Below are 23,894 nucleotides of genomic sequence, written 5' to 3'. Positions count from 1 at the left end.
GATAGAATGATGACGGCGAACTATTTTGTAACTTTGGCTTGCACTTTCCAACAATTTCAATCTGTTTGATCATCAGATTCAACTTCCCACTTGATCTCTCAACGCCTATACACTTGAAGGGTTGGCAAGAAGCATCCGTCATCTGGAATCAAGTGAAGACGGAAGACTGGATTTCATCGATATGACAGTCTCACTCCCATCTTCACTGCCACCAGCAACCCTTTATCCTAAAGTCCTTCCTCATCTCCTCTCCCAGTTAACTCATTCATCTCCATTTTCCACGACTCTTCCGCTCTTACGAACTACACTCCACATCCTAGCTTCACTGCGACTGACAGATTCAACTGTCTCTCAAGCTCAATCAACTGTTCCTCTTCAATCACTTCTTGAATTCTCAACTTCCCATCCTGGTTTACTCAAAGTCCCAATACTTTTAGATGGAATTATATCTTATCCACTTCACATCCGAACGATAAATCAGATCTTGAACTTTGCTTTTGATGAAAACCCAGATTTGATTGAAATCTTCAGAATTGAAATCTTACCCTCATTGATCAATCGACTGAAGTCGACTTCTTCAACAGCTAGTACCCACGATCATGGTCGAATCGATGAAATCAGTAAAAGTGTTACAATCTTTTTATCTGTTATTAGATCACACGATGAGTTATTAGCATTAGCTTTAGAAGATTCAGAAGATGTTCTCACCTCACTCTCGATCGCGTACACCTCGATTGGAAACAAAGAGCCAAAGACGAAATCTGATATTTTGATGATATGCAAAGAATTACTGGATAGAGTTGAAGGTCACAATGCAAGTGAAGAAGCTATGATCAAATTCATGGGCCATCCCTTATCCACATCTGAAGAACAGGATGAGGTTTTGCAAAGGGGCTCGTTAAGGGATGATTGGGAATCATTGTTTGAAAAAGGCGAAACCGTAGGAATAGATATAAAAGAAGACCTGGAGCGACGAAGAGATGATCAAGCTAAATCAGACTTGGTGAGTAGAAATCGTGTTTCCACCAAGAATTCCATTCCTTGATGCGACAGCCAATCTCCTATTTCACCTTTGACTGTCGATGGCTTGATGTTCATCGACCTTGTTCTTCTCTCACGATAGCGTGTTCAATCACTCTTACAACTTTTCCCATCTCTCCCACCACATCTCCTCCTTTCCGCACTCTCTCATCCTACTTTCTCAGCTATACCAGAAGGAAGTCGAGCTACACCATCCGAACAAGCTGCCCCGTTACTCGAAACCATCTTCAACAAAGGCGAAGGTTTACCAAACGAATTAGACGAATTGAAGATTGCCATTCAAAGTTTGTCTCAAGGGGATCATGCTCCATCTGGTCCAACCGCTGTTGTCAATGGAAATGGTGAGAAGAAGAACAAATTCGAAAGAAGTAACATATTCAACGATGAATTGGATATCAGTAAATTGAGACTGAAAGATGATGAATCGTAAGTGACTTTCGCAGACTCCAACATCCTCGCCACTCCATCCTCAATACAGGTCTCGGGAGTTCAATGTCTTACGCTGACGAGATATGCATTTCAAATAGATCATTACCAACTCTGTCAAACACCATACCTGATACTTTACGAGCATCGATTATGCGCTTAGTCGAGAATCAAGCTGCGGAAGAAGAAGAACGTAGACTAGCTTTGAAGGAGGCGAATTTGTTGGATGATGAAGACGACTATGAAGAAGGTGATGATGGCCTTATATCTAGAGTCAGAGTTGGAGGTGGGACAGGAGATGGCGAAACCGATGAGCTGGATGAGGAAGATGGCATCAAAGTGAGTGAGAGAGACTTGATGTGAGAAGAAGTAAAAGAATGAGAGCAAACCAACTTACGATCCTTGCTGTGATTTCAGATATCTCGTGAGCATTCCGGAGCAGCAACGCCTTCGGGACCGTCGGATAGGCAAAGACTCGATATACTGCGTACCACTTATATAACAAATCCGAAAGTATTCGAGAGAGATGGAAACACCAGAAGATCAGTGGAAAGAAAGAGACTGAGAGAGATCACAGCTTGGGATGATGGTCAGATCGAAGGTTGGAGAATCATGCTGGAAAGAGATGTGAGTCGAGTTATTGGTATGAGCTAGAATAGAGCTGATCAGATGTTATTTTGAATAGCCTCACAAAGATGATATACTCGCTGCTCATCAAGAGAGATTGACGAGAAACAGAACTGATTCACCAGCTCGTCAAAATCAAGGCGATAATCACAATGAAGGTTCGTCAAGAGGAGGTCGGGGTGGTGGTGGAAGAGGTGGCCAGAGAGGCAGCGGCGGTGGTGGAAGGGGCGGTCAAAGAGGTGGCGGTGGTGGAAGAGGAAGTAGTAAGTCTAGTAGAGGACATTCGAATGCTGCTAGAACGAGAGGGCATGATAAGAAGATGGGAAAGATGGGCGCTATCTAGATGGAAAATCAACGCCAAATCATTGGTCTCTTTCATTACATGTCATGACAAGCTATTCACTGGCTGTAATCTACGCACAGTACCATGTATATCGTTCGATCCAGTCTCTACTCGTAACCTCGCTACCTGTGTTCTCACCTCATGCTGTTGTCTAACCCATTCGATTGCTCACGTCTCTCAAAGTTTCATGGAGAAAAAGTCGTAAAACAGTTATACTCTGAACAGAATCATCCACTAATCATGTACCTCACACTCTTCGGCGTCTTCTGCAAGTCTGGACAATCCCGGGTCTTGACCCTTATCAGATCTATTAGATCTTTTGACAATCTTTGTATCTGGAATAGCGCCGATACTTTTTAACGGGTTGAAAGGCTTATCTGACGGCCGATTCACCAAAGTCTGATCGACGCCGACAATGGAATATTTCTCATATGTTGTATACCGATCGGTCAAACGGGCAGCGATATCCGTCCAACCTTTTGATTTCCTATGCCTTTTACTATTCACTTTCCTGTTGAAATCGTCAGCCATCACTTCACACCGTTGACGTCTTCCTTCCACAGTCGAAGGTGAGATGCTGTGTGTTTTGTATCCTTTGCTCGACGCTACAGGTGTAAAAGTCCTGTATTGTCTAATTGTATCGGGAGAAGTACTAGACTGATCACCAGAAAGTCTTGTATTCACAGCAATAACAAGGACTGATCTTGCTGGTTTTGTTGCATTAACCGTGGATTTAGCATCAAAAATCTCTGAAAGCTGCTCGTAAGTGTTTTCGTAAACATGAACAAGATTAAAGGGTGCACCTTCAGTAAAGATATCTTGTACAGCTTTCTTAGTCAAATTCCTCCTGGTATTGTCATCGATATCTCCGGACTTTTCTAGAGTTTCAGCTGCTTCCCAATAATCTCTAGCTTTATCTCTAACTTTAGTGTTGAAATCATACGCTGCACTATTGGCCTCTTCATCTCTCCTGTAATCAGTAGTTGACCAATAATAACCAGTTTTAGGAATGTCGTAGAATACGGTAGTCCTATCTTTAGGCGCTTTACTTCTCGGCATATTGGCGAAAATCATGTCCCCTGACGCCGTGTTTACGTTCTGGTCGAAGCCATTCGACGAAGGCCCGCTGGTATCAGCATGCGCCCCAACTGGCGAGGGGATTGTATCGTCTTTAGTGATGTGAACTGAGGTTTCTGGGGTTATTGGGTGGCTCTTGATGGTATCAGAAGGAAGATGATCACCTGCAAGCCCTCCATTTCCATTACTGGTAGCAAAAGTGGGAGCGTTGAATGATGACATATCCTGCTGTAGTATATATGCTGTTTGATCAAAGTATAATCGTACGGGAAAATAGACTTTATAGGACAGAGTGAGGTGTGGTTTATCAAGAAGCGAGACGACAATCAAATCAAATATCTATCAATCAATTTCATAGACCTTTTACAGCCCCGCTGTGATGAACAAAGATAAGTACTGAAGCGAAACCCATATTGAAGTCCGAGAAGCAATGACTTATCACGGGATACTATCTCAATCGAGTGACTCCACAGTAGATACCCTGCTCGTAACGTGTTCCGAAGTCATAAAAGGTAAAAATGCATACTGCGAGTAATTTCACAATCCTCAATAGCAGTATCGTCATCATCACTTGTCGATATAAAGGATGCAGACACAGGATAGCGCGAAAGTGGCAGGGTTGACGCAAAGATCAAATTGCTTGACAGATTTCTCGCAACCGGCCGCGTCGGTGCTATCGCAAGGGACATGCAGCCTTAATTTGGCTATATCTTTACCAGTGATATCGTCATCGGAATGATATATGTGACGATTGAATCTTAGGGTGATCGTAGGAGGGTTAGGTGGATAGATACGATCGCCAGCTCCTAAAACCTCGACGAAATCATGGAAAACCTCTTTCTCCACGTAGTGTAGATTACATGCAGGGTTCACAGTAGTATAATTGAATATCCCACTTACTCGATGCAAAGAAACCTTGACGTGGCAATTTCAACAGATATTCACCTGATTGACCCGCACAACTGGACAAAAGAGTAACATCTCCCAGTCTTATACGACAGCGAGCACTCTTAATGATGCGAATGATTACTCTGATATAAGCAGTTCAAAATGTACAGTGCAAGTTCCTCAGCCTACAATTACTAGCCCCTCTCTTTTCATCACCGGCCTAATAGATATATATAATCAATGACGTCAATCAAGGGATCTCCATCTTTGTCGTATCCCCCTTACGCGTTGTAAGCAGAGTCCAAAGCATTCTTGTCTATCCAGAATGTATTTGGGTGTAAAAGGTGATATAGTGGTCACTCTGTGATTCTTGTATACTCCAGTCCCTCCAGTCAGACCGTCTATGAAACCTTCAACAGAAGTTGTATTATCCGTACTCATAGGATGAGCTATCCTTTTGTCTATTTCAAGCATTACGGGTCTTGCGTCTTGTATCGAATCGATCGATTCGGAAACTCCGTTGTCATGATTGATAAAAGGCAGATAAAGCTTTTGTGTTCGAATTTCATTAGTCAATATATCGTCAACTGGTTCAAGCTTCTGCAGACTAACTTCCAGAACAATTGTGGGCGTTGAATTTGCATTGAATTGATCGCTGGCTGTGAATATCTTGGTCAGATCATCAAATGTCTCTTTTCTTTCTACATATTCAAGGTTATATGGTGCACCGCATTCATCAAATGATTGTCTTATACATTCAGCTGTAATGGACTCTCTTGTACCGTCACTGAGAAGGCGAGTCTTGATATTCCCTTTGCTGCCTGCGTTTAGCACTGACTTCTGTAAGCTTTGAAAGAACCCTTGAATCTCTTTACTTGCAGCTTGTGTTTCTTGATCACGTTTTTCAAAGTATATCACTGATTGCATGGAATCATCTTCATGTACATGGTAGAGGATCGTAGGTCCTTTCTGAAGATGAGAGGTACAGGCAGGATTAGACACCGTCACAGGTAGCGTCCCCACACTGTCAAAGTCCAGTATGGTATCGTGCCGAGGGTTTGAGCGAGGGTAAACGAAATCTCTGGCTAAGGTTGGGTTTCCGAATGTCGTAGTAGCACTTTGATTGTCGTAGGTGTCACCATCGCCGGCATCACTAAGATCTCTCGAGCAAAGGTCCCCTTTATCAGTATTGGAAGGGATGGAATAGAAAGCTTGGAGAGATTCTTGTTGAGAATTCATCATGAGCTGAGGAATGTTGGACTATTGATCAAGTTAAGTAATGAGGCGACGAGCTGAATATGTGGAAAATGAAAGTACACGACTTGGAATGAAAGTAGTGATGCAATGGATGATATGCTTGATTGGGTTCGACTCAGATTGGTACTATATATAGATTGAGATACCAGGACAAATCTGCGCTCGGTGCTGGTCTTACTTTGAATGGAGAGAAACGATCTATTTCACCTTGACTTCTGATGTCTTTTCATGACGATGAATTTGCTACTTACGGAATCTGAAAGGAAAGAGATAGATTTGCTACGTGTTTCAGCGGCTTTAAAGGTACTCTGAAGAGAAAGTGCTAAGCAAACAAGGGGAATGTCAAATTGTCGTAATTCTTACTTCTTGTCGCTGTGTTCTGATGGTACTGCAGCCCCCAAGTTTCCCCCACAACTCCCTACATCGAGTCAAAGTCTTCTTTGTGAAATCATCGACGACTGCTTTACTGGGCTCTGAAAGGATGTACGAGTCTCGGCGAGTCATGATATCATAGATACTAGCAGGTGATTGAAAGGATGTAGAGCTAGCAGCAACTTACTGTATATAGCATGAGAATATCCTGAAGCTACAAATGACAAATCTGGTCTGTCATGCAGTGTCTATCCAGGCTTCGATGGCTTTCCTGAACTCATGATTGCATACGAGCCGTGAACAGCAAACCCCGCCATCAATACAGTACAGTAGTATTTAAGCAATGTGGCTGATTGATAATACCCAAGCTGCGTCTATCTTACGGTCTGAAAGTACAGTCAAGATGTAATATACTCGAGGATTACATTAAATGCTTGCTATAGGTGAAGGGTATCACCACGAAGCTTTTGTACTCATTTTTACATGAGGTCTTCCTCGCCACTTTCACTTTCAAGAGCGGTTTGCGGCAATAGTATTGATCATGGTGAAAGCAGACATGTCGTCCACTAAACACGCCTATGACGAGTGAAAAAACCAAACAATCTAACAATCTAATTCATATGCATTTAGTACCATTTATTTTTCAATTCCTTCCTCTTCACCGCCGGTCCAGCAACTACTATACCGGCCGTCAATGCACCTAGCGTTAAGAGTAATTGAACTTTATTGAAATTATCAGATAATATATCAAACGTTCCTGCCGGTGTTATACCTCTAGTCACGAACAGGTCTAAACCATATGCGAAGAGTAACGATGTTGACTCTACTAATGCTGCCGAGGTGAGGAGAGTCTTGGCTCCAAGGACCTAATGCGATGTTCGCGTCAGCTACATCATAATCTGGACAAATGACAGAAATGACTCACCTCGTATTTGTGTGAAATCACTTTCTTAGGCTCAAGAGGGATCAAAGCCTCATAAGGAATTAATATTTCCTCTTTATCTCTTGAAGTGGGTTTACCTGTTGGTCTTCGAGGATCAAGTAATCTTCTAGGTATAGAAGCAATTTGATTTTTACCATTTACAACTATAGGAATTATCAGCTATATCACCTTAGCAGGCAGACTGCTGCAAATATAGCTCACTCAGTACTTCTTTAGTGGTGATTCCAGCTTTGGAAGTTGTGAACCCGATTGCCTTTACTTCTGTAGGTAAGATGAACGATTGAGAGACAGCGTTGATCTTTACATCTTGGAAAGAAGATTGAGATGGTCTGTGAATATGGCAATCGTATACCCAATTATCAGCACGAACATCTTCATCCTCCATCGGAATCGTATATCGGTGAGGTTTCACAAAAGATGAGGAACTTACGTTACACCTTTAGATTCTGTGTCTTCGAACAATTCCGTACTACCTATCCTCCAACCTCTTTCATCTAACCAAGAGAACACCAACCAATTCTCAACCATTCCAACTTTGATTCCACCTCTTTCTTTCACTCCATCAATCTGAGTCTGATAAACCACATTACCATTTGTTGTATCAACGACATATATTTTACCTATCCCGTTCAAGTTGACTGATGATACACCTCTTTGTGAAGGAGTGAAAGTTGATATTACTTGTAAATGCGGATTCAAGTATTTATACAAAGTAGATTTATCTCCTAAGACCCTCCCGAAAGAGGAGATAGAGTCGAAGATCACAGCTTTATTTTCTAGTATATTCTCGCTTGCGCCAATCGGTAATTGCCATATCAATTCACCTTTAAAGCCACCACCTTCTCTAGCCGCAGATGGGATAAATCCCTTTACGGAAGTTTCGTCGATACCCCTACTGATGACAGAGTAGAACAAACTATCGGATATCTCCTCGATTCCAGCTGCTACCTTCTTGCATGGCGGGAAGATGTGTAGGTCATTAGAGGAATCAATTACGGCCAGTACACTAGCTTTGGTGCCGCAGTTTTCGAAGGGAAGTAGAAATGCGTTCTGGGGTTTACCTTCGAACAAGGTTTTCCCAAGTGGAAGGTGATTTACAGGGTCCACTTCGCCAGCAATCAGACCGGTATAAGCGTTGAGATGATATGCGACAGTGGTGAGGGTCTAAAACGGATGTCAGAAAGGTAGTACCTGAGATTGTTCAGACAACGCTCGACAAACTCACCTCTTTGTCCTTGGAGACTTTGGTTGCTAAAATAGCTAACATAGGTTCTCTGCCGCCTTCTCCATCTCGGACATTCCACATGTCTTGTATATCGATCTCTGAGCCTCCTGCACTAGTCAATCCTAGGTTTCGAGACCAAATTGCCGCGCCGTTGGACGAATCAAGGGCAAAGAGTTTTCCCTTCGCAGTAGCTGCGATGAGGAGTTTCTGGAAACCGAACTGATCTCGATGCAGATGGGTTGTATTCAAAGGTGTCACTTGAAGAGCCGAAGTGTATGAGGCACTGGTGAATCGCTTCGCGAACCGGAATAAGTATCCAGGTAGATCCTGAGGAAAGCGTTAGAATCATTTTTGCTGCAGGAAGCGATAACTCACTTTGAGCTCAACAAGGTGTCGACTCAATCTTCCGGCGAATCCTTCTTCAGCTAAAACCTCTCTTACTTCTTCAGTCTCAGGTTCTCCCAGATCTACGAATCGGGCAGCTTTTATATCAGATAGGGACTCTTCCCTTACCCAGCCGGGGTTATCTAATTCCATTCGTTGAATAGCACCGTTTGAGGTGGTCAAAACGAGTGTAGGGAGTTGTTTATCGTTCAGCGTGGGAGACACAGCGGCCTTTGAGCGATGAGATCAGTAAGAAGATTGCGAAGTCCAGGAAGATAACGACTTACATGTATGAATGTCCCGTGCGATAATGTATCGTATTGGAATGTGAAACCTGAAGTTATGATATCTGATGAATCCACATTAGGGATATTGATAGTCTGAGCAGCTCCGACCTGATAAACTCCATTCGTCAGCTCCATAAATCAGGAATACAAGAAGTTTAAATGTAAGCTTACAGCCATGTTGAAAGACCAGTAAACTCGATTGAGGATTACACCATTCTTAGTTTCCGTTCCGGAGTATATCGACTCTGATCTTTCGGGTGAATTTGCCTAAGATTATTAACAAAGATACTATTTAGCTTTATTGTAGTAGAATATGAAGAGAAATCTAAAAGGTAGAGAATGGGATTGACTTACTGAAAGTTCAAATTCTTCTAGTTTTTTACTTTGAGAAACACTTATGACATCTACAGCACCATCACTTCTTTTACCTAAAATTATACCTTTTCTTCTTACCCCCACATCTATTATCGATTCATACAATTTTCCTTTACGGGGTAATAGATCTTTTACTTTTCCAACATTTCCATCTTCTTTTATTGTGATAATTCTTATTCGACCATGTTCTATCCAGACTACTTTTGCTTCACCATCTATCGTTGAACTGGCAATCAAAGCCTGTGAAGGTATTTCGATTATAGAGGGTACTTGTCCGAAATCTGCTTTAGGGATAGAAGTGGATATATCTAATGTGGAAGTAAGAAGTGACTGTCCGGTAAATTGGGAGTGAAATCCTAATATATGAACGGAACTACCTGTTGGTATCAATTGATTGAATAATATCGTTGATCTGGTACATTATTCGTATATACATGATCAGTAATGATCGCTTAGGCACAAGACGAAATGCATTCTGCCAATTGAGCGAGTTATTGTGAAACGAGAGAGCGACTCACCCAGAGCCAGGAGATTCCATCGACCATAGTAATCCACCATCACTCAATCTGAATTTGGATACTCTTGAACTACCAGTCAACACGACGACTGTATCTTCTTCACCTTGTTTCGAAGGGACGAACGCTGCATCTGTACCTAGATATGCTGGAATAGTAAGTCGTGCTTCTTCAGAAGGTACAATCGACTTTTCCCATGACAAAGATCCTGTCGAGAGTGAGAATAACCTGATTGTTGATCCTCCTGATCCAGATAACAACAAGACGTCTGTCCAACAATAAAACAAGAAAATAATATTGGTCCGAATTTAGCTCTATATTGTCCATACAATCCTATTGTACGAGGAAGAGAAACTTACTGTCATCCTTGACATGAAATGATATTACCGGATCTGATAATTCGAATTGATGTCTCCAAGCTGTATTGAACACATGAACAATTATCAGGTATATGTACACTCTTTAACTTGTATTTCAGATTCGATTATGGGAAAACCATAACTTACCAATATCACCATTTTCAGCATTCAGAACAGCCAATACATTCTTCTTGGTTAATCCTATTATCCTTCCCTCACCATCATTTCTTTGAGATTGAGATTGAAGGACGTATAAAGGTGGAGTAGGCTCTAATATATATTCACCAATAAGAGGTAAATGCCAATCTACTATCCCAGCTAGATCCGCTTGTAAACCAACTACTACACTGGCCAAAAACGAAATGGAAAAGAAAGTGAAGATGAGGCTTAACCCTCTTATATTCACAATCATACTATTCCCATCAAAATGTACGATATGAATGATGGTGACGACGATGAGGAACAAGTAAAGTTGAGGAGATGCAATGTTGTGAGGAGGATCAATACTATTTATCTGTCCCATCCCAAGTCTCGTTGTAGACCGGACCACGTGGCGACTACATCTTATACTCGATCATATACCAACTATTATACCCATGCATGCATATCCAAATCAAATTAGGAATCTATGAAATATCGAACACCAACAACCCTAATCTCTACTGCCATCTGATCTCCCTCTACCTCCCTCAACACGATTATATAGAATAATGACAAAAAATAAAAATAAAAATAGTCAGATTATACTCTCGGTGGTTCTGGAGGAGCCATATTTTGACCACTGCCCAATTCTTTACCTAGATTCTTATCTTCGGTAGGATCATCTAGTATATCATGTGATTTTGAGTTCTTCTTCTTTCTCAATGGACTACTCGTACTTGCACTTCCACCGTTGTTGCCTGGAGATAGGAAACCACCTGATTTAGTAGGTGTCTCAGGGATTCCACCTCCTGTTCCGGTCGAATGATAAGTCGCATCTGTACTGGCTCTTTTCCTGGATAATATCGATCCAGCACGTTCTCTCATTCTAGCCATTGATGAATTCCCTTTGGGTTGAGCTTGGAATGGCTCTGAAGGAGGTTTGTTTGCATGTGATTTTTTAGGTATAAATCTATATCGGTTTGACGCTTGCGAGTTCACTGATAAACGTGATTGCATTCGTTGTATCTATATCACGGGAGAGCGATTTCATCAGGACATGACTCTGTCATATTGGAGAAAACTTTGGGCTTAACTCACAGCAACACCCCCTTCTTCCATCGTGAATCCATAGCCTCTTGAAGGCGCTTGAGAAAGACCGGTCGACACTGTAACGGGGAAGTGAGAGATTAATAACGAGTCTATCGCTCGTCAACGAGGATGAACTCACTATCAACAGCAGAACCTCTAGCTTGAGAATTCAGACCATATCTTTGACTTGTCATTGAACTTCTTGGATTTCTTTCTATGCTAGGCCTTGATATATCGTTATTGTTTTGGCTGGTAGCCTGTTCCATTTGATTATAGTCTTGATTTTGATATTGTTGATTTTGATTACCTTGCAAGTTTGAGTTTGAATTTATTTGATGCAAAGCAATTCCATCATCTTGTTGTTCATTTGTTTCATCTTGATCTTTCGAAGACGAATCTTTTTCACCCAATTTGCCACCTAGAGAAGGATGTGTATAAGGATCTGCTTCGGGATGATATTTTCTTACTAATCTCATTTTAGCTATATCATCTCCGAACGCATTTTGATCCAAATATCGGATGATATATCTTGGTAATAAAGCTACTACCAATACGAATGGCCATCCGAGCCAAAATGCTGCTGATCGGAATAAGAAGACATCATTGCCGTAAACTCCAGTGTAAAATGATGAAGGTGGTATAATCGAGTATACAGCAGTGAATAACCAAACTAATATCGGTCCAAAGAAGATTCCGAACCATGTCCATCTAGTCCAGGAATCGATATTTAATCCAGTGAATAAATTCGCCACCATTACAGCTCCGATTACCATTGTTGTTGACATTTCATAAATGTACACATCATATCCATCTGTTCTTGTCGTTGTTGTTAGATATGTATAGTGGATGAAGAAATAGATGACGGCAGTTTGGAAGAACCCTTCAAATATATAATAGAGGAAAATCTTGATACCGAAATAACTTCCTTCTCTTCCCTTTCGATATAGTTCAGGTAAAGCCATCAATGCTTCGTCATCGATATCTTTATCGAATAGACCGATAGCCAAGACAGGCATAATTGTCCAGAAGACGTTCCAGAATAATAGATAGATATAAGCAAAGACATATGTAGTCGACCAACCACAATAAATCATGAACCAGAATAACACTCCGATACCGATGATATTCTTGTAGAAGAAGTTCAAAATCATAGAGGAATTTCGGTAATATGACCAATGACCGTGAACGAATAACAGTCGTTTCAGATAACGGAATTGAGCGATGGCGTAATCGGATGAATTGACAGCTTGAAGACCTTCTTCACCTGAGATACCGACACCGACGTCTGCAGCTTGAATCATACTGACATCATTGGCTCCGTCACCAATGGCCAAACACATCACACCGAGATTATCTTTGATGAGTCGAACGATTTGAGCTTTTTGAAGCGGCGAAACTCGACAACAAACGACAGTATTACATTGTGTTGATAAAGCTAGAAGGAGTTCTTCCGTTTCAGAGTCGTCGAAACAATGAGTTAGAGCATGTCCATCAATGACCAAAGAAAATCCACCCGGCCGCGTTCCATTATCTCTTCCCACCAAAGATTGAACGCCTGTGTTGACTCTCGAAAGGTGGGGAGCTTCACCTGAAGGTCGCGAACGTGAACTAATGGTCCTAGAAAGACTTCTTGTAGGGTCATGTTGTCCAAAAAATGTATCAAGCGCCTCACGAATTTGATCCTGGATCGAATGTCTACCTTCTCGAACTACGATGAGATTGGTATCTTGGGTTAACAGATTAGTAGTGTATCCGATAGCAACGGCAGTTTCCAATTTATCTCCGGTAGCAACCCAAACTTTAATACCAGCTCGTTTCAGGTCGGTGATAGTCTCTGGAACACCATCTTGCAATTTATCTTCAATGGCAGTTGCACCTAGCAGGACGAGACCGCTCTCGATCCGGGATGAGACTTCTTCGACTCTCTCTTCTCTTTCTTGCAGAGCAACCGTGGCTTCATGGTAATCTTTGGCCCACTGGTTATATTCCGCATCATCCAGTACTCGGTATGCTAAACAAAGGGTACGCAGACCTTCGGAAGCGAAATACTGTAGATCGGCATCGGTTTTTTGACGAAGTTCCTGTTGACCGCCATCTTTTGCTAATCTTTCAAAGATGATGTTATCAGCTCCCTTGGTGAGAAGGAAGATCCGTTGATCTTGGTCCAATTTTCTCAAAATTACAGACATTCTTTTTCTCGCAGAGTTGAATTCTAACACGTGCAGGAGTTCGTATTCATCAGGTTCGTCAGAGAAAGGCGTAGACATCTTGAGGATATTGTGATCTCTTCCTCTGAAAACGAAACCTACATCGGCGGCGGATTGCACCAAAGCAGCTTCATCTGGCGATTGAGCTTTATATTCAATAACTCCAGGTTCGGGTTCGGCAGCAAGGACGGTGTGACAGAGACCGAGAACGGCAAAGAAACCATGTAGGACTCGTGATTGTTCAGTATCGTGGTCAGCGAGGTCTTTGTCGAGTTCATCATCGTGGAAGGGAGCAAGAACATCTTTAGGTAAAAGGACTTTCACGTCGTCTGTCTTTTCATCACCAGCACCTTGAGCGGTATCGTCGGAATCGCTAGATCCGGAAGAAGCCTTCTTGCCTTGAGGTCCACTGTGGATTTGGGTGAGAGTAGGATGGGTGGGTGGTTTTCCATCACCGGTGTAAATACGACCACCGACTGAACATTGTCGAAATATCATCGCGTTCTGAGTAAGGGTACCTGGAAAAGGGCGATTCGTCAGTCTGTTTTAATGTTTCCATAGGAAAAAAAGTCTTAAAAACGCTAGACTCACCTGTTTTATCCGAGAAGACGTATTGTATTTGACCTAGATCATCAGACAGATTCCAACTTCTCGCTGTAGTTCTAGTAACGACACCATTCTTAGTATACTTGATCGCTCTATCCCAGTAAATGAACGCAGCTTGGATAGTTCTAACAGCTTCGATTGAAATATAAAGGGAGATTGGAACGATATTTTGAAAAGTGATAAAAGCGTTTGCAAAAGTGACTAAACCATTTATACTTGGATTATCACCTTTTGTATCCGCGTATAACATCCAATAAGATTGTTGGTTATTCCATCTAACTTCATTGAAGTGATCGACAATAGCACAGACCATTGCGATCAAAGCCAATATGAACAGATTCAATAAAACCTGAGGATTCATTTGTCTTTCAACTTTACTTCGTTTCGAAGGTGTTCTACCTGCATTTTGGATAATCTTGGTGTCTGATCCAGTGAAGATGACTATTCCGATGACCCAAGCTGTGTTTTTCAGGACACAACCTCTCAAAAGGGTTGTTTCCAATGTGATGGGATGAATTGGGTGATTACCATCTTCATCCACTTCTTCAAGTACAACAGCAGCACCATTTAATCTGAACATGTTGACTTCCGGTGCATCGAGATCGATTCGGAGATGTGCTTGAGCACAAGCTTGTGCAGAATCAAGGTGCGATAAACCTGGAACACCATTTCGTGACTTCAAGTTGGTTTCTCCATCGAGATTCTTGGTCTCTATATAGGCTACATCTTCTTCTTCCGATGTTGCACAAATGACGATGTCTATAGAGAGGTGGTGGAAACATCAGAATCCGCACACAAATACATTCCGTCATAGGGTTAGATAGCACTCACCCGCTGGGAATTGATCTCCATCATAGATTTTGACGAAATCTCCCACTTTGACATCTTCCCAAATGGTCCTATGCCATCCAACTTCTCCAGGATTATCACCAGCTTCCGGATCATCTTCCCAATTTGATACTTGACTTCTCATCCTACTCAGACTTTCATTCCCACCACCTCTAGGTTGAGCTGTGGGAACTGGCTCAGCCGCCTCTTGTCCATTTTGTCCACTTTGTTCCAATAATTCAGCCTTTTTCCCTTTTTTGCTCTTCAACTTTGGTAAAGGTATAGCTGGAATGAACGTTTTCGATTTAGCTTTCATTGGATTTTCATTTTTATGATCTGCACCAGCTAAAATGTGCACGATCGAATGGTTCACTCTATGATCAGCTTGATGTCTTTTGACGTCTTCATAGCCATCTTTCACTGCCGTTATCAATAATACGATGATAAGTGGTAATATCACTAAACCAGGTGAGATAGTAGAGAATTTGGGAAAGAATTGTAGGATGTTAATCGCTGCAAAGAAAACATTTGCGACTCTTCTGAATTGTTCAAATAAATTTCTTGGCAAGAAAGTTATTATCGTATATTTCGAAGTGACGTTTTGATTTGATGAATACGATTTGTTCTTCAATATCCTACCTTTTTTATCGTAGAATTCGGCTGGTAATTCTTCGTTTAGATAGATTGATCTGGATGTTAAACCTTTATCATTACCATGAAATATTCTTGATGGATTTAGTTTTGATAATGGTCTCGCTATATTTCTCCTGTACCATGATGGCGAGTGTTTCTTCGATCTCGGTACCAGCGGTGTTTTCGACGATGATGTTGTTGTCATCTTGTCGAGAAGGGGTTTGTGACTGAGAAGGCGAGGCTAACAAGCCAAGCCGAGGTGGATTATAGGTAAACAAGTATTATTCTTCTGTGTTTGAACGTTGACGTTAACAATGCATGGATTGGATTGCTAATGTATGAGGTGATATGCTGTATGTGATGATGATGATGATGATGAATGGGATCTGGAATTGCTATGTAAGATATGAGATGAGAGTGAGAGAGAGAGTAGGATTGCCATGTTTGTGTTTCTGACTAACCTTACAAAGCAATTTACTACACCTTGCTACACCTTCGGCCATTTTTGTTGGGATTCAGGGTAAATACCAATTACAATTTCTCATCACCGAGGCGTTTTTTTTCCTTTTCATTTTTAAACTTTTGGATCTCTTTTAGTGGACGAACGACGTATACAATAGCAGAGTACCATACGCTATACATCAATCATGCATTCCACTCCGCCCCCGGGGCCGAACACCTCAGTCTGATTGCGCTCAGAGTACTATGAAACGATGATCATCGTCGATCTACATCAACGCATCGTCCACCCTATCTTCCCTATCTCCTCCATACAGCATTCGCAACTAGAGATGATCATAGGTGACTTACAAAACACGGCTATGGAGAATGCTTGGCGGCGGCAGTGCCTCTCTCTCCTTGCCCCCCCTCCTCATTCACTCACTTTTTGTGTTGTAGTACGACAGTGGACGCGACTGAGCATTGATGGTCTGCCGGGCACCGAGAATGTCAATTCTGCTTCCGTCAACTGACTCATGCCGTACACATCGAATTATGCTTGACTTTGAGAGTCTATCAGGATATATAACATGCAACAGGTATGTGGTATACGGGTGTAACGCACAACGATCAACAAAGGATCAATCGTCAGAGAAGTATACAAGGATGGAGAGAAGGATGCATTTGTGTGCTGGGACCTCCTCATGAAAGAAGGCAAGGCACGCGATTGAGCACGAGCAGTAGATAATGCATATGCTAACTCGCAGACCGTATCGACATTCGCCTCAATCTCCCTTCCATAAAGCACTGAAATTGATTGCTACTCACCCATTCCACAAATTCATGCAAGAACGTCGATCAAAAATTCTCTTGGAGCCCTTATCATCATGTCATCCGACCACTCAACTTTTCCATGCACGAAACCGGCTCAACAGACTTGTACTGGTCATGATACTGACAATCACGTCAAATCCAGCAAACTTCGAGATTCATCAGAGATACAAGTTGATGAGTCATCAACAGCATCCTGCGATGAAGTGGGCAAGCGTACTTGGTACTGTGATAGGATGAACCATGAAAAGCTCCTTGATATCATTGGAATTCACAACCCACAACCTCAATTGCGAATTTGAACCCGAAGGACATAGTATCATTCCAATTCACAACAAGTCATTTCAATCGTCATCTGAGATCGAAGATCTGAAAGATACTCTTCCCAACTCAGAGACAGGTTTCTAGGTTTTAGGATCTAGAAATGGGCCTTCACCTTCATCACTTGGAAGAATGTTTTCTTGCCATGCCCAAACGCCCGACCAGTATTGATAAAGTAGTTATGTCGAAGTCTAGTCATAACATTGTATGTCCAAGGGAGATGTTGATTATATTTTGTGTATGTACACAGTGTCCAATGCTCGGAGTAACCGTGGGAAAGTGACAGGAGCGGTTGTGGAGGTTGACCACCTGCATGCAATGTTTGAGGTTGGATGATCACGAAAAGATAACCTTCAATGCTTGTATCTTCATCTTCCAACGTTGTCGCAGTCAAGTGAACTGTATATATGCTTTGCTCATTGAAAGATGTCTGAGCCATCGTTGAGACGTAGAATGGCTCAAGCGAAGACTTCGTCGAATTCTGTCCCTGTGACGCCATACCAACGACATCCTCCTCCACCTAGAAGAGGTCATCCCACCCGTTCACTCCACATATCGCTTTCCCTTCTGATACTTGGATTCTTCGTCATCTATGCCCAGAAGAATACCTCTTTCTTCAAGACTAAAGCTGTGTATGAAGTAGATGGGAAACAGCTTCCTGAACAATTCGTCATTTGTTCTAAAGATGGACAGATGATCTATACTGTTCCTGAAGATGAAGGTGTAGGAGAAACACAATGTGTCGTTGTGATACAAGGGAAAGTGGTAGACACTGGAAGCCTAGGTAAGAACTGCTCTAGACACCTATTCTAATCGGATTTCTTTTAGTAGCAGTGGATAAAAGCTGCAGATGGTACTTACTACTGACTTGCACACAGGTAAAATACGTCGAAAATGGAACGCTATGAAAATGATCAATCTGCCTAGCGGATATACTTTGACGCCGGTGAGATTTCAGCTCAATCTCACGTCTTGCACATAGTTCAAGCTAAATATCTATGTGCATTGTTCCCCACCACTATCTTTGCGTAGGGATTTATAGATTCCCATGGGCACCCTCTGATTTATGGTCATGCCCAACAACTACAATTACACGGATGCAAATCGATAGCTGAAGTCATCGAAAGAGTCGAGGCATTCGTCAAGAGTAATCCGCTTACACCAGGTGCATGGGTTGAAGGTCTAGGGTGGGATCAGAATATGTGGACCGAGAAAGAATTTCCAATAGCAGTGAGTACGATTCAACGAGACTGATTCGTAGGATCCGTTTAAGTAATTTCGGAAATCTAAGGACGATTTCAACACCTCACCTATCTTGAGAGATCTACCTATCAGTTTATCAAGAGTCGATTTTCACGTTGAATGGGTTTCGCCTGCTATTCTGGAAATGCTCGGAGATATACCGGATGTCAACGGTGGTCAAGTAGTCAGAGATAAGGATGGCAATCCCACCGGTATCTTTGTAAGTCCCACCCAATCCAGATCTCAGTTGCCGATCAACTGGGAGTGTGTATGCTGAAGTGTCGACATGCCTTCAAGGTCGACAATGCTATCAATATGTTGACAGCTATCCGACCACCATGGACAGACGAAGATAGAGAGAGATACCTCAACATCATGTTACAGGATGCTATGAGTAAAGGTTTGACAGGGGTTCATGATGCGCAAGGCTTCTTGAAGGAAGTCCCATTCTGGGAACGGTGAGCTATCTGTTGTGTGCTACGTCTACACTATAGCTGAAATCAAGCATAGTATGGAAAAGGAAGGAAAATTGCCTATACGGTTCTACCAGATGGTGAGCTCAACTCCTCAGACCGTTCGAGTTCAACCTATTGTTTGACGTACTGATACTTGACACCTCGCGCAATAGCTGAAATGTGAAGAAGAAGACTTTTGCGGTGACAAAGTAACGCAAGTCACTCATCCTGGTACGCTTCAATGATTTCCGTTGCAACTAAAAGCAACGAGATGTTGGAGATAGCAGTGGTTGTGTCAAGTATAACAAGGCTGATACTCATGTTTCACACCCAAATACAGACTCTCACTTCACCCTTCGAGCGGTGAAACTCTTCGGCGATGGTGCTCTTGGTTCTCGAGGCGCTGCTTTGACAGAAGACTATACGGACAAGCCAGGATGGAAGGGATTCATGTTGAAGAAGGAGGAAATTTGGGGTCCATTGATCAAGCAGTGGTACGACGCCGTGAGCATTTTTAACCAATGGCCCCCTTCCCGTCCGTTTAGGCTGACTCAAAGATTCTAGGGCTGGCAGGTGGTGAGTTTTCCGATTGGCGCTGGATCAATGCGCAAAGCTGACTGAGCTGTCAGAACGTGCACACAATAGGCGATCGAGCTGCCCACGTAGTCCTGGACGCCATCGAAGCTGCCCTCGAAGGAGAGCCCAGCCCCGAAATACAACCGAGGTTTAGGTTAGAACATGCACAAATCATGTCAATGGAAGATATCGAGCGAGCAGCCAGACTAGGAGGTGAGATGCGTAACGTGGCACGTAATTAGTCTGCCTGTCGATCTAGCTGACTCATACAACCATAGTCATTGCAAGTGTACAGCCTACTCATGCTACAAGTGACGTGAGTTCGAGGCGGAGTTCACTTGATAATGTATGACACGACGGCTTACAATTGAAAACAGATGTGGTACGCCGAGGACCGCCTTGGTCCAGAGCGAATAAAAGGTGCCTACGCCTGGCGGAGTTATCTAAAGTATGTAATAAATTGTGCATCGTCATTGGCATCAACTTACAGGGAATTTGACATAGCCACGGCGGACGTATTACCTTAGGATCCGACTTCCCGGTAGAATCTATAGATCCACTTAAGGGATTCTATGCGGCTGTGACTCGATTATCAGAAGATGGTAAATCCCCTCACGGTAAAGGGGGATGGTATGCTACCGAGAAATTGACCAGAGAAGAAGCTTTAAGGGGAATGACGATTGATGGTGAGTTCAGCCTTCTATATGATTTATAAGGCTAATTTCGAGGATGTATAGGAGCCTACGCTTCGTTGTCTCACACTACAGGATCACTGACACCTGGCAGGAAATTCGATGCGGTAATTTGGGACGATGATTTGATGAATGTACCGGACAATGAGATATTAGAGGTCAAAGCGAATGGTGTTATCGTGGATGGCAAATTAGTATGGGGCTCTTTGGGTTAGATCGGCAATGGTGCCACAAGCTTAGTTAAAAGGATAGACATGCAGGGGTTTAGATGAATGCATAGATTAAGTGGCCACGGATGAAGACGAACTTTAAGTCATGGCCATTTTAAGCTATATAACCTAAACCTCAAACTAGACTCCACTCCCAAATCTCTTTCTGTCATTCCATAAATAACTCAAATCATTCCCGAAAATTTCTTTCCTGAATTGTTCATCATACTTCCAAACATAAGGTTCTTCTTCACCTTTCTTTCTGGGGAATACACGATTCATCGAATGGCAAACCCAATACCCATCCTGATCCTGTTTATCTACCGCAAAAGAGCATCTGAGTTTTAACCAGTAACTAGTTTTTCTTGCTGCTCTTCTCATTGGACTTATCCTAGAAGCCGCTATATCCCCTACAGCAGGTATGACGAAACTACAGTCACCGTCACTTGGCATCAGCATGAATCGCGATTCGTCATATCGAATCTGGGAATCTGGCATGCGGTGTGAAGGAGACTTACGCGGAGAAAGTAGCCCAGAAAAGAGGTAAGAATATTTCAGACCATAACCACCACGGAGCAGAAATCTGAATGACAGTACGCCAACATATCAACGAATTGATTAAACCAATTATCAATGATCCGACATATGGTACGGCCATAATCAACGTTCCGGTACCCAAACGGAATCGTCCGGCCTAGAAATGGATTTAGCTCATGTCTTTAGACGAACAGCTTGGTGATTTATACTGTACGAGGACGAGTACGAGTACTTACTGGTGAGGGAAGAATACCTTCCATTGCCCAAGCGTAAAATTTTAGTCTTCTCAAAGCTGTTTTATCTAAACGTATAACTCTATCTAGATTATTAATGGAATTTGACTGAATCCCAAGGAAAACAATAAATAAATAAAAGAAGGATCAGTCATTGTGAGATATCTTGTTATTGTAAATCGATATACTAACAGTTACTCACTCCTTCCAAGTGTTTTAGATTACTCGTGCTACACAGATTGATCGATCTTACATCTTGTTTTCTGATATCAAGGAATAAACAATATATTCTGAAAAAAGGCTATACACAAGGCCAAACAAGTCCGGTTCAATACATTATCAGCTTTTTACACATTTTCCTCTATGGTCATTTGGTGAAATAAATGAATGAATCAACTGATGGATCACTCACTTGAGCATCACCATTCCTCATTGCTCTTTTAGCTTCTCCAACAAGGAATTCAACACACCTATAATCTTCTTTCTTTTTATTTCCATGTTTACGAGAATCATATTTCCCTCTATAAACGTCCTTATGACATGCCGGTAAGATATATCTCCTTTTCCCATCTTTTGACTTGATCACGTTCACATCTCCCCCTACGAATCTATCTATTCCGATCCAAAGAAGATTCAGTGGACTCATCTTCATCTTGCAAACTTCACTTTCGTTATGTTCGCGTTCTATAATTCAGATCTTTCTTCGTGGATTTTGGGATTACTCGTGTTTTGAGTGTCAGATTATATATACAATGTCGTGTTTCTTTCTTTAGCTTTATGTCTTTGCCTCTTTGCTCGATTATCTATTACACCGCTCAATTCAAGTGGATGAAGTATGTGGTGGACCCTGGTCAGAATACATACACCATGCCTGAACGGCGAACCTAGTTCACCATCTTCATACAACACGTCAAGATCCTTTCAACCCGTATGGTATATGGTATCTGTGTCAGGACGGGAAGACCAAAGGAGCTTTCCGTTGTGTCACCGATGTCTTTGAAATAATAAATGTGCAGTACCATAGACCACCTTCCAGCACTGTAGCTATCATTCCAAGCGTGGTCCAAGGACAAATTGTAGTAATGCGCTAACAATGGATCGTTCAGTAACCTCGTACGCTTCATAAGCCATACCAGTAACTGACAACATATACATGCGCTTCTCGTTCTGATGAGATATGATACAGATGCTACCTTCAAATACTGACATAGTCTATTGTGGAGGAGCGGGATCACAGTTCTTGATCAACATCCTAGCTGTATCTAAAACATTTTGTAAAATCTCGTCAAACCTATCAGATCCAGCAGCTCCCTCTGCTAACAACGTAGGTATATCAAGAACTTCTATTTCCAGTTCAAACGATGAGACTGGTTTCGCTTGTGGGTTTTCCTATAAAAAACAACGATATATAAGCCGCATTGCTCATAAAGGAAATCAGGAGGGTTGAATGACTGGGACCTACTTTAGACATGACATGCGTTAAATCAACTTGACATACTTGATGTCTATAACTTGCTCTATCTTTATCTCTCGTCAAACTCGGAGGTGTATCTGGCATCGCGTCTATATCGTACATCGTGCATTGTGGTGATCAGCACAAGTAGAGCCTTCGAGACAATGTATGAAAGCTCATATCTCACATGGTTCTTCAACGTTTACGCTGATTCTCCAATCAAAAGCTGCTCCGGGACAATACACGTTCAAATCTGCTATTCTCCTTTTTCTAACCACTTCTACAACTTGCCCTGTTTCCCTATTCCTACTCACACGAACTTTCCCTTGTCGACCACCTCCACCATGAAAAGAATCCGTCAATTTAGATCTGGAAAAATGTACTCTTCCTCGTTCAGGAGATAACGTGACTGATTGTTGGGCAGCTTCATTCAACAGTCCGTTGAGTGTTCGATGCTGTTGTGGATGCATCGTGGCGTGGAATGGTCCAAGAGGGTAATCCGGTGGTACGACTACATCAAATATCAGCATTGCGACACCGACATAGCTGCTGGAAGATTAAGGCTTGTTAAGTACGAAAACAAGGGATATAGAATACTAACTCATTTCACTTTGGGTTGGCATTCGAATCCGACGTGAAGAGGTCATACCTTGATGATCAGGTACAGACATTAAGGTACCAAGTTTCACTTCAATCTACTTCTCGATATCAGCTATATTCAAATAACCACGACGAATTCAGTCGATCAAAGAAAGGTAGATCTCACTTCCACATTATCGAGTCCAGCAGCATTGGCCAAAATGAAATCCCCTACAACAGTTGTAAATGGATTTCTAGGCGATATATTAAATATTGATCCTGTCAATGGTATATTCCGTGATTCAACATAATGATGATGATGATGCTGATGATGCTGATGCTGATGCTGATTTTGCGAACTAGCTTGTATTTGAGATTGTTCAGGATGATAATCATTATCTTCATCTGCACGAGATCTTTTTCGACTTGATCCAGAACCTCCTTCTTCGTCTCTAGCTCTTGGAACGTAGTTTGAACTCCCACCATTTCTAGATGAAGAGGAAGATTGTTGGACACCTTCTGGTTCAGAAGACATTATGCTATTTGAGCCAGCGGAAGGAAAAGGAATAGAAGGATCAAAGTCTGGAGAACCGTATCGCGGTGTTGAGGGATCACGAGGATACGACGGCGTAGGTAAGCTGGAGTAATGAGGTGGTTGATCGTGCAAAGGGATATACGTGGGCATCACCCTCTCCCCCCTCTGAA

General features: G+C 42.2%; 8 protein-coding genes across 8 annotated transcripts; 2 read left to right on the top strand and 6 right to left on the bottom strand.

The window, feature by feature from the left end:
* Positions 1-181: 181 nt before the first annotated feature.
* On the top strand, positions 182-2,437 carry IL334_002145 (uncharacterized protein; the record flags this gene model as incomplete). The annotated part of the gene is made up of 5 exons (XM_062933891.1): positions 182-1,003; positions 1,124-1,467; positions 1,569-1,806; positions 1,885-2,094; positions 2,153-2,437. 5 exons carry the CDS (start codon positions 182-184, stop codon positions 2,435-2,437), a joined length of 1,899 nt encoding a protein of 632 aa, XP_062789942.1.
* Positions 2,438-2,671: 234 nt separating this feature from the next.
* IL334_002144 (uncharacterized protein) lies at positions 2,672-3,736 on the bottom strand (the record flags this gene model as incomplete). Its single annotated transcript, XM_062933890.1, has 1 exon — positions 2,672-3,736. One exon carries the CDS (start codon positions 3,734-3,736, stop codon positions 2,672-2,674), a length of 1,065 nt encoding a protein of 354 aa, XP_062789941.1.
* A 912-nt stretch (positions 3,737-4,648) lies between these two features.
* IL334_002143 (uncharacterized protein) lies at positions 4,649-5,641 on the bottom strand (the record flags this gene model as incomplete). The annotated part of the gene is made up of 1 exon (XM_062933889.1): positions 4,649-5,641. One exon carries the CDS (start codon positions 5,639-5,641, stop codon positions 4,649-4,651), a length of 993 nt encoding a protein of 330 aa, XP_062789940.1.
* A 1,016-nt stretch (positions 5,642-6,657) lies between these two features.
* Positions 6,658-10,531, bottom strand: IL334_002142 (uncharacterized protein; the record flags this gene model as incomplete). The annotated part of the gene is made up of 12 exons (XM_062933888.1): positions 6,658-6,897; positions 6,957-7,117; positions 7,176-7,303; positions 7,405-8,138; positions 8,200-8,526; positions 8,575-8,814; positions 8,871-8,978; positions 9,042-9,137; positions 9,225-9,657; positions 9,764-10,028; positions 10,120-10,179; positions 10,267-10,531. 12 exons carry the CDS (start codon positions 10,529-10,531, stop codon positions 6,658-6,660), a joined length of 3,057 nt encoding a protein of 1,018 aa, XP_062789939.1.
* A 329-nt stretch (positions 10,532-10,860) lies between these two features.
* IL334_002141 (uncharacterized protein) lies at positions 10,861-15,828 on the bottom strand (the record flags this gene model as incomplete). Its single annotated transcript, XM_062933887.1, has 5 exons — positions 10,861-11,286; positions 11,359-11,426; positions 11,489-14,074; positions 14,148-14,921; positions 14,994-15,828. The coding sequence occupies 5 exons, from the start codon at positions 15,826-15,828 to the stop codon at positions 10,861-10,863; spliced, it is 4,689 nt and encodes a 1,562-aa protein (XP_062789938.1).
* A 1,811-nt stretch (positions 15,829-17,639) lies between these two features.
* IL334_002140 (uncharacterized protein) lies at positions 17,640-20,393 on the top strand (the record flags this gene model as incomplete). Its single annotated transcript, XM_062933886.1, has 14 exons — positions 17,640-17,997; positions 18,092-18,159; positions 18,246-18,443; positions 18,505-18,675; positions 18,753-18,913; positions 18,966-19,008; positions 19,084-19,141; positions 19,251-19,414; positions 19,475-19,486; positions 19,540-19,699; positions 19,765-19,802; positions 19,864-19,934; positions 19,991-20,172; positions 20,224-20,393. 14 exons carry the CDS (start codon positions 17,640-17,642, stop codon positions 20,391-20,393), a joined length of 1,854 nt encoding a protein of 617 aa, XP_062789937.1.
* Positions 20,394-20,528: 135 nt separating this feature from the next.
* On the bottom strand, positions 20,529-21,809 carry IL334_002139 (uncharacterized protein; the record flags this gene model as incomplete). The annotated part of the gene is made up of 5 exons (XM_062933885.1): positions 20,529-20,817; positions 20,906-21,081; positions 21,161-21,265; positions 21,360-21,458; positions 21,570-21,809. The coding sequence occupies 5 exons, from the start codon at positions 21,807-21,809 to the stop codon at positions 20,529-20,531; spliced, it is 909 nt and encodes a 302-aa protein (XP_062789936.1).
* A 560-nt stretch (positions 21,810-22,369) lies between these two features.
* IL334_002138 (uncharacterized protein) lies at positions 22,370-23,874 on the bottom strand (the record flags this gene model as incomplete). The annotated part of the gene is made up of 5 exons (XM_062933884.1): positions 22,370-22,546; positions 22,620-22,720; positions 22,798-23,121; positions 23,212-23,305; positions 23,377-23,874. The coding sequence occupies 5 exons, from the start codon at positions 23,872-23,874 to the stop codon at positions 22,370-22,372; spliced, it is 1,194 nt and encodes a 397-aa protein (XP_062789935.1).
* Between the last annotated feature and the right edge of the window lie 20 nt (positions 23,875-23,894).

The sequence above is a fragment of the Kwoniella shivajii genome, chromosome 2, assembly GCF_035658355.1.
Source record: "Kwoniella shivajii chromosome 2, complete sequence".
NCBI lineage: Eukaryota > Fungi > Basidiomycota > Tremellomycetes > Tremellales > Cryptococcaceae > Kwoniella > Kwoniella shivajii.
This window is presented reverse-complemented; position numbering and strand designations above follow the sequence as displayed.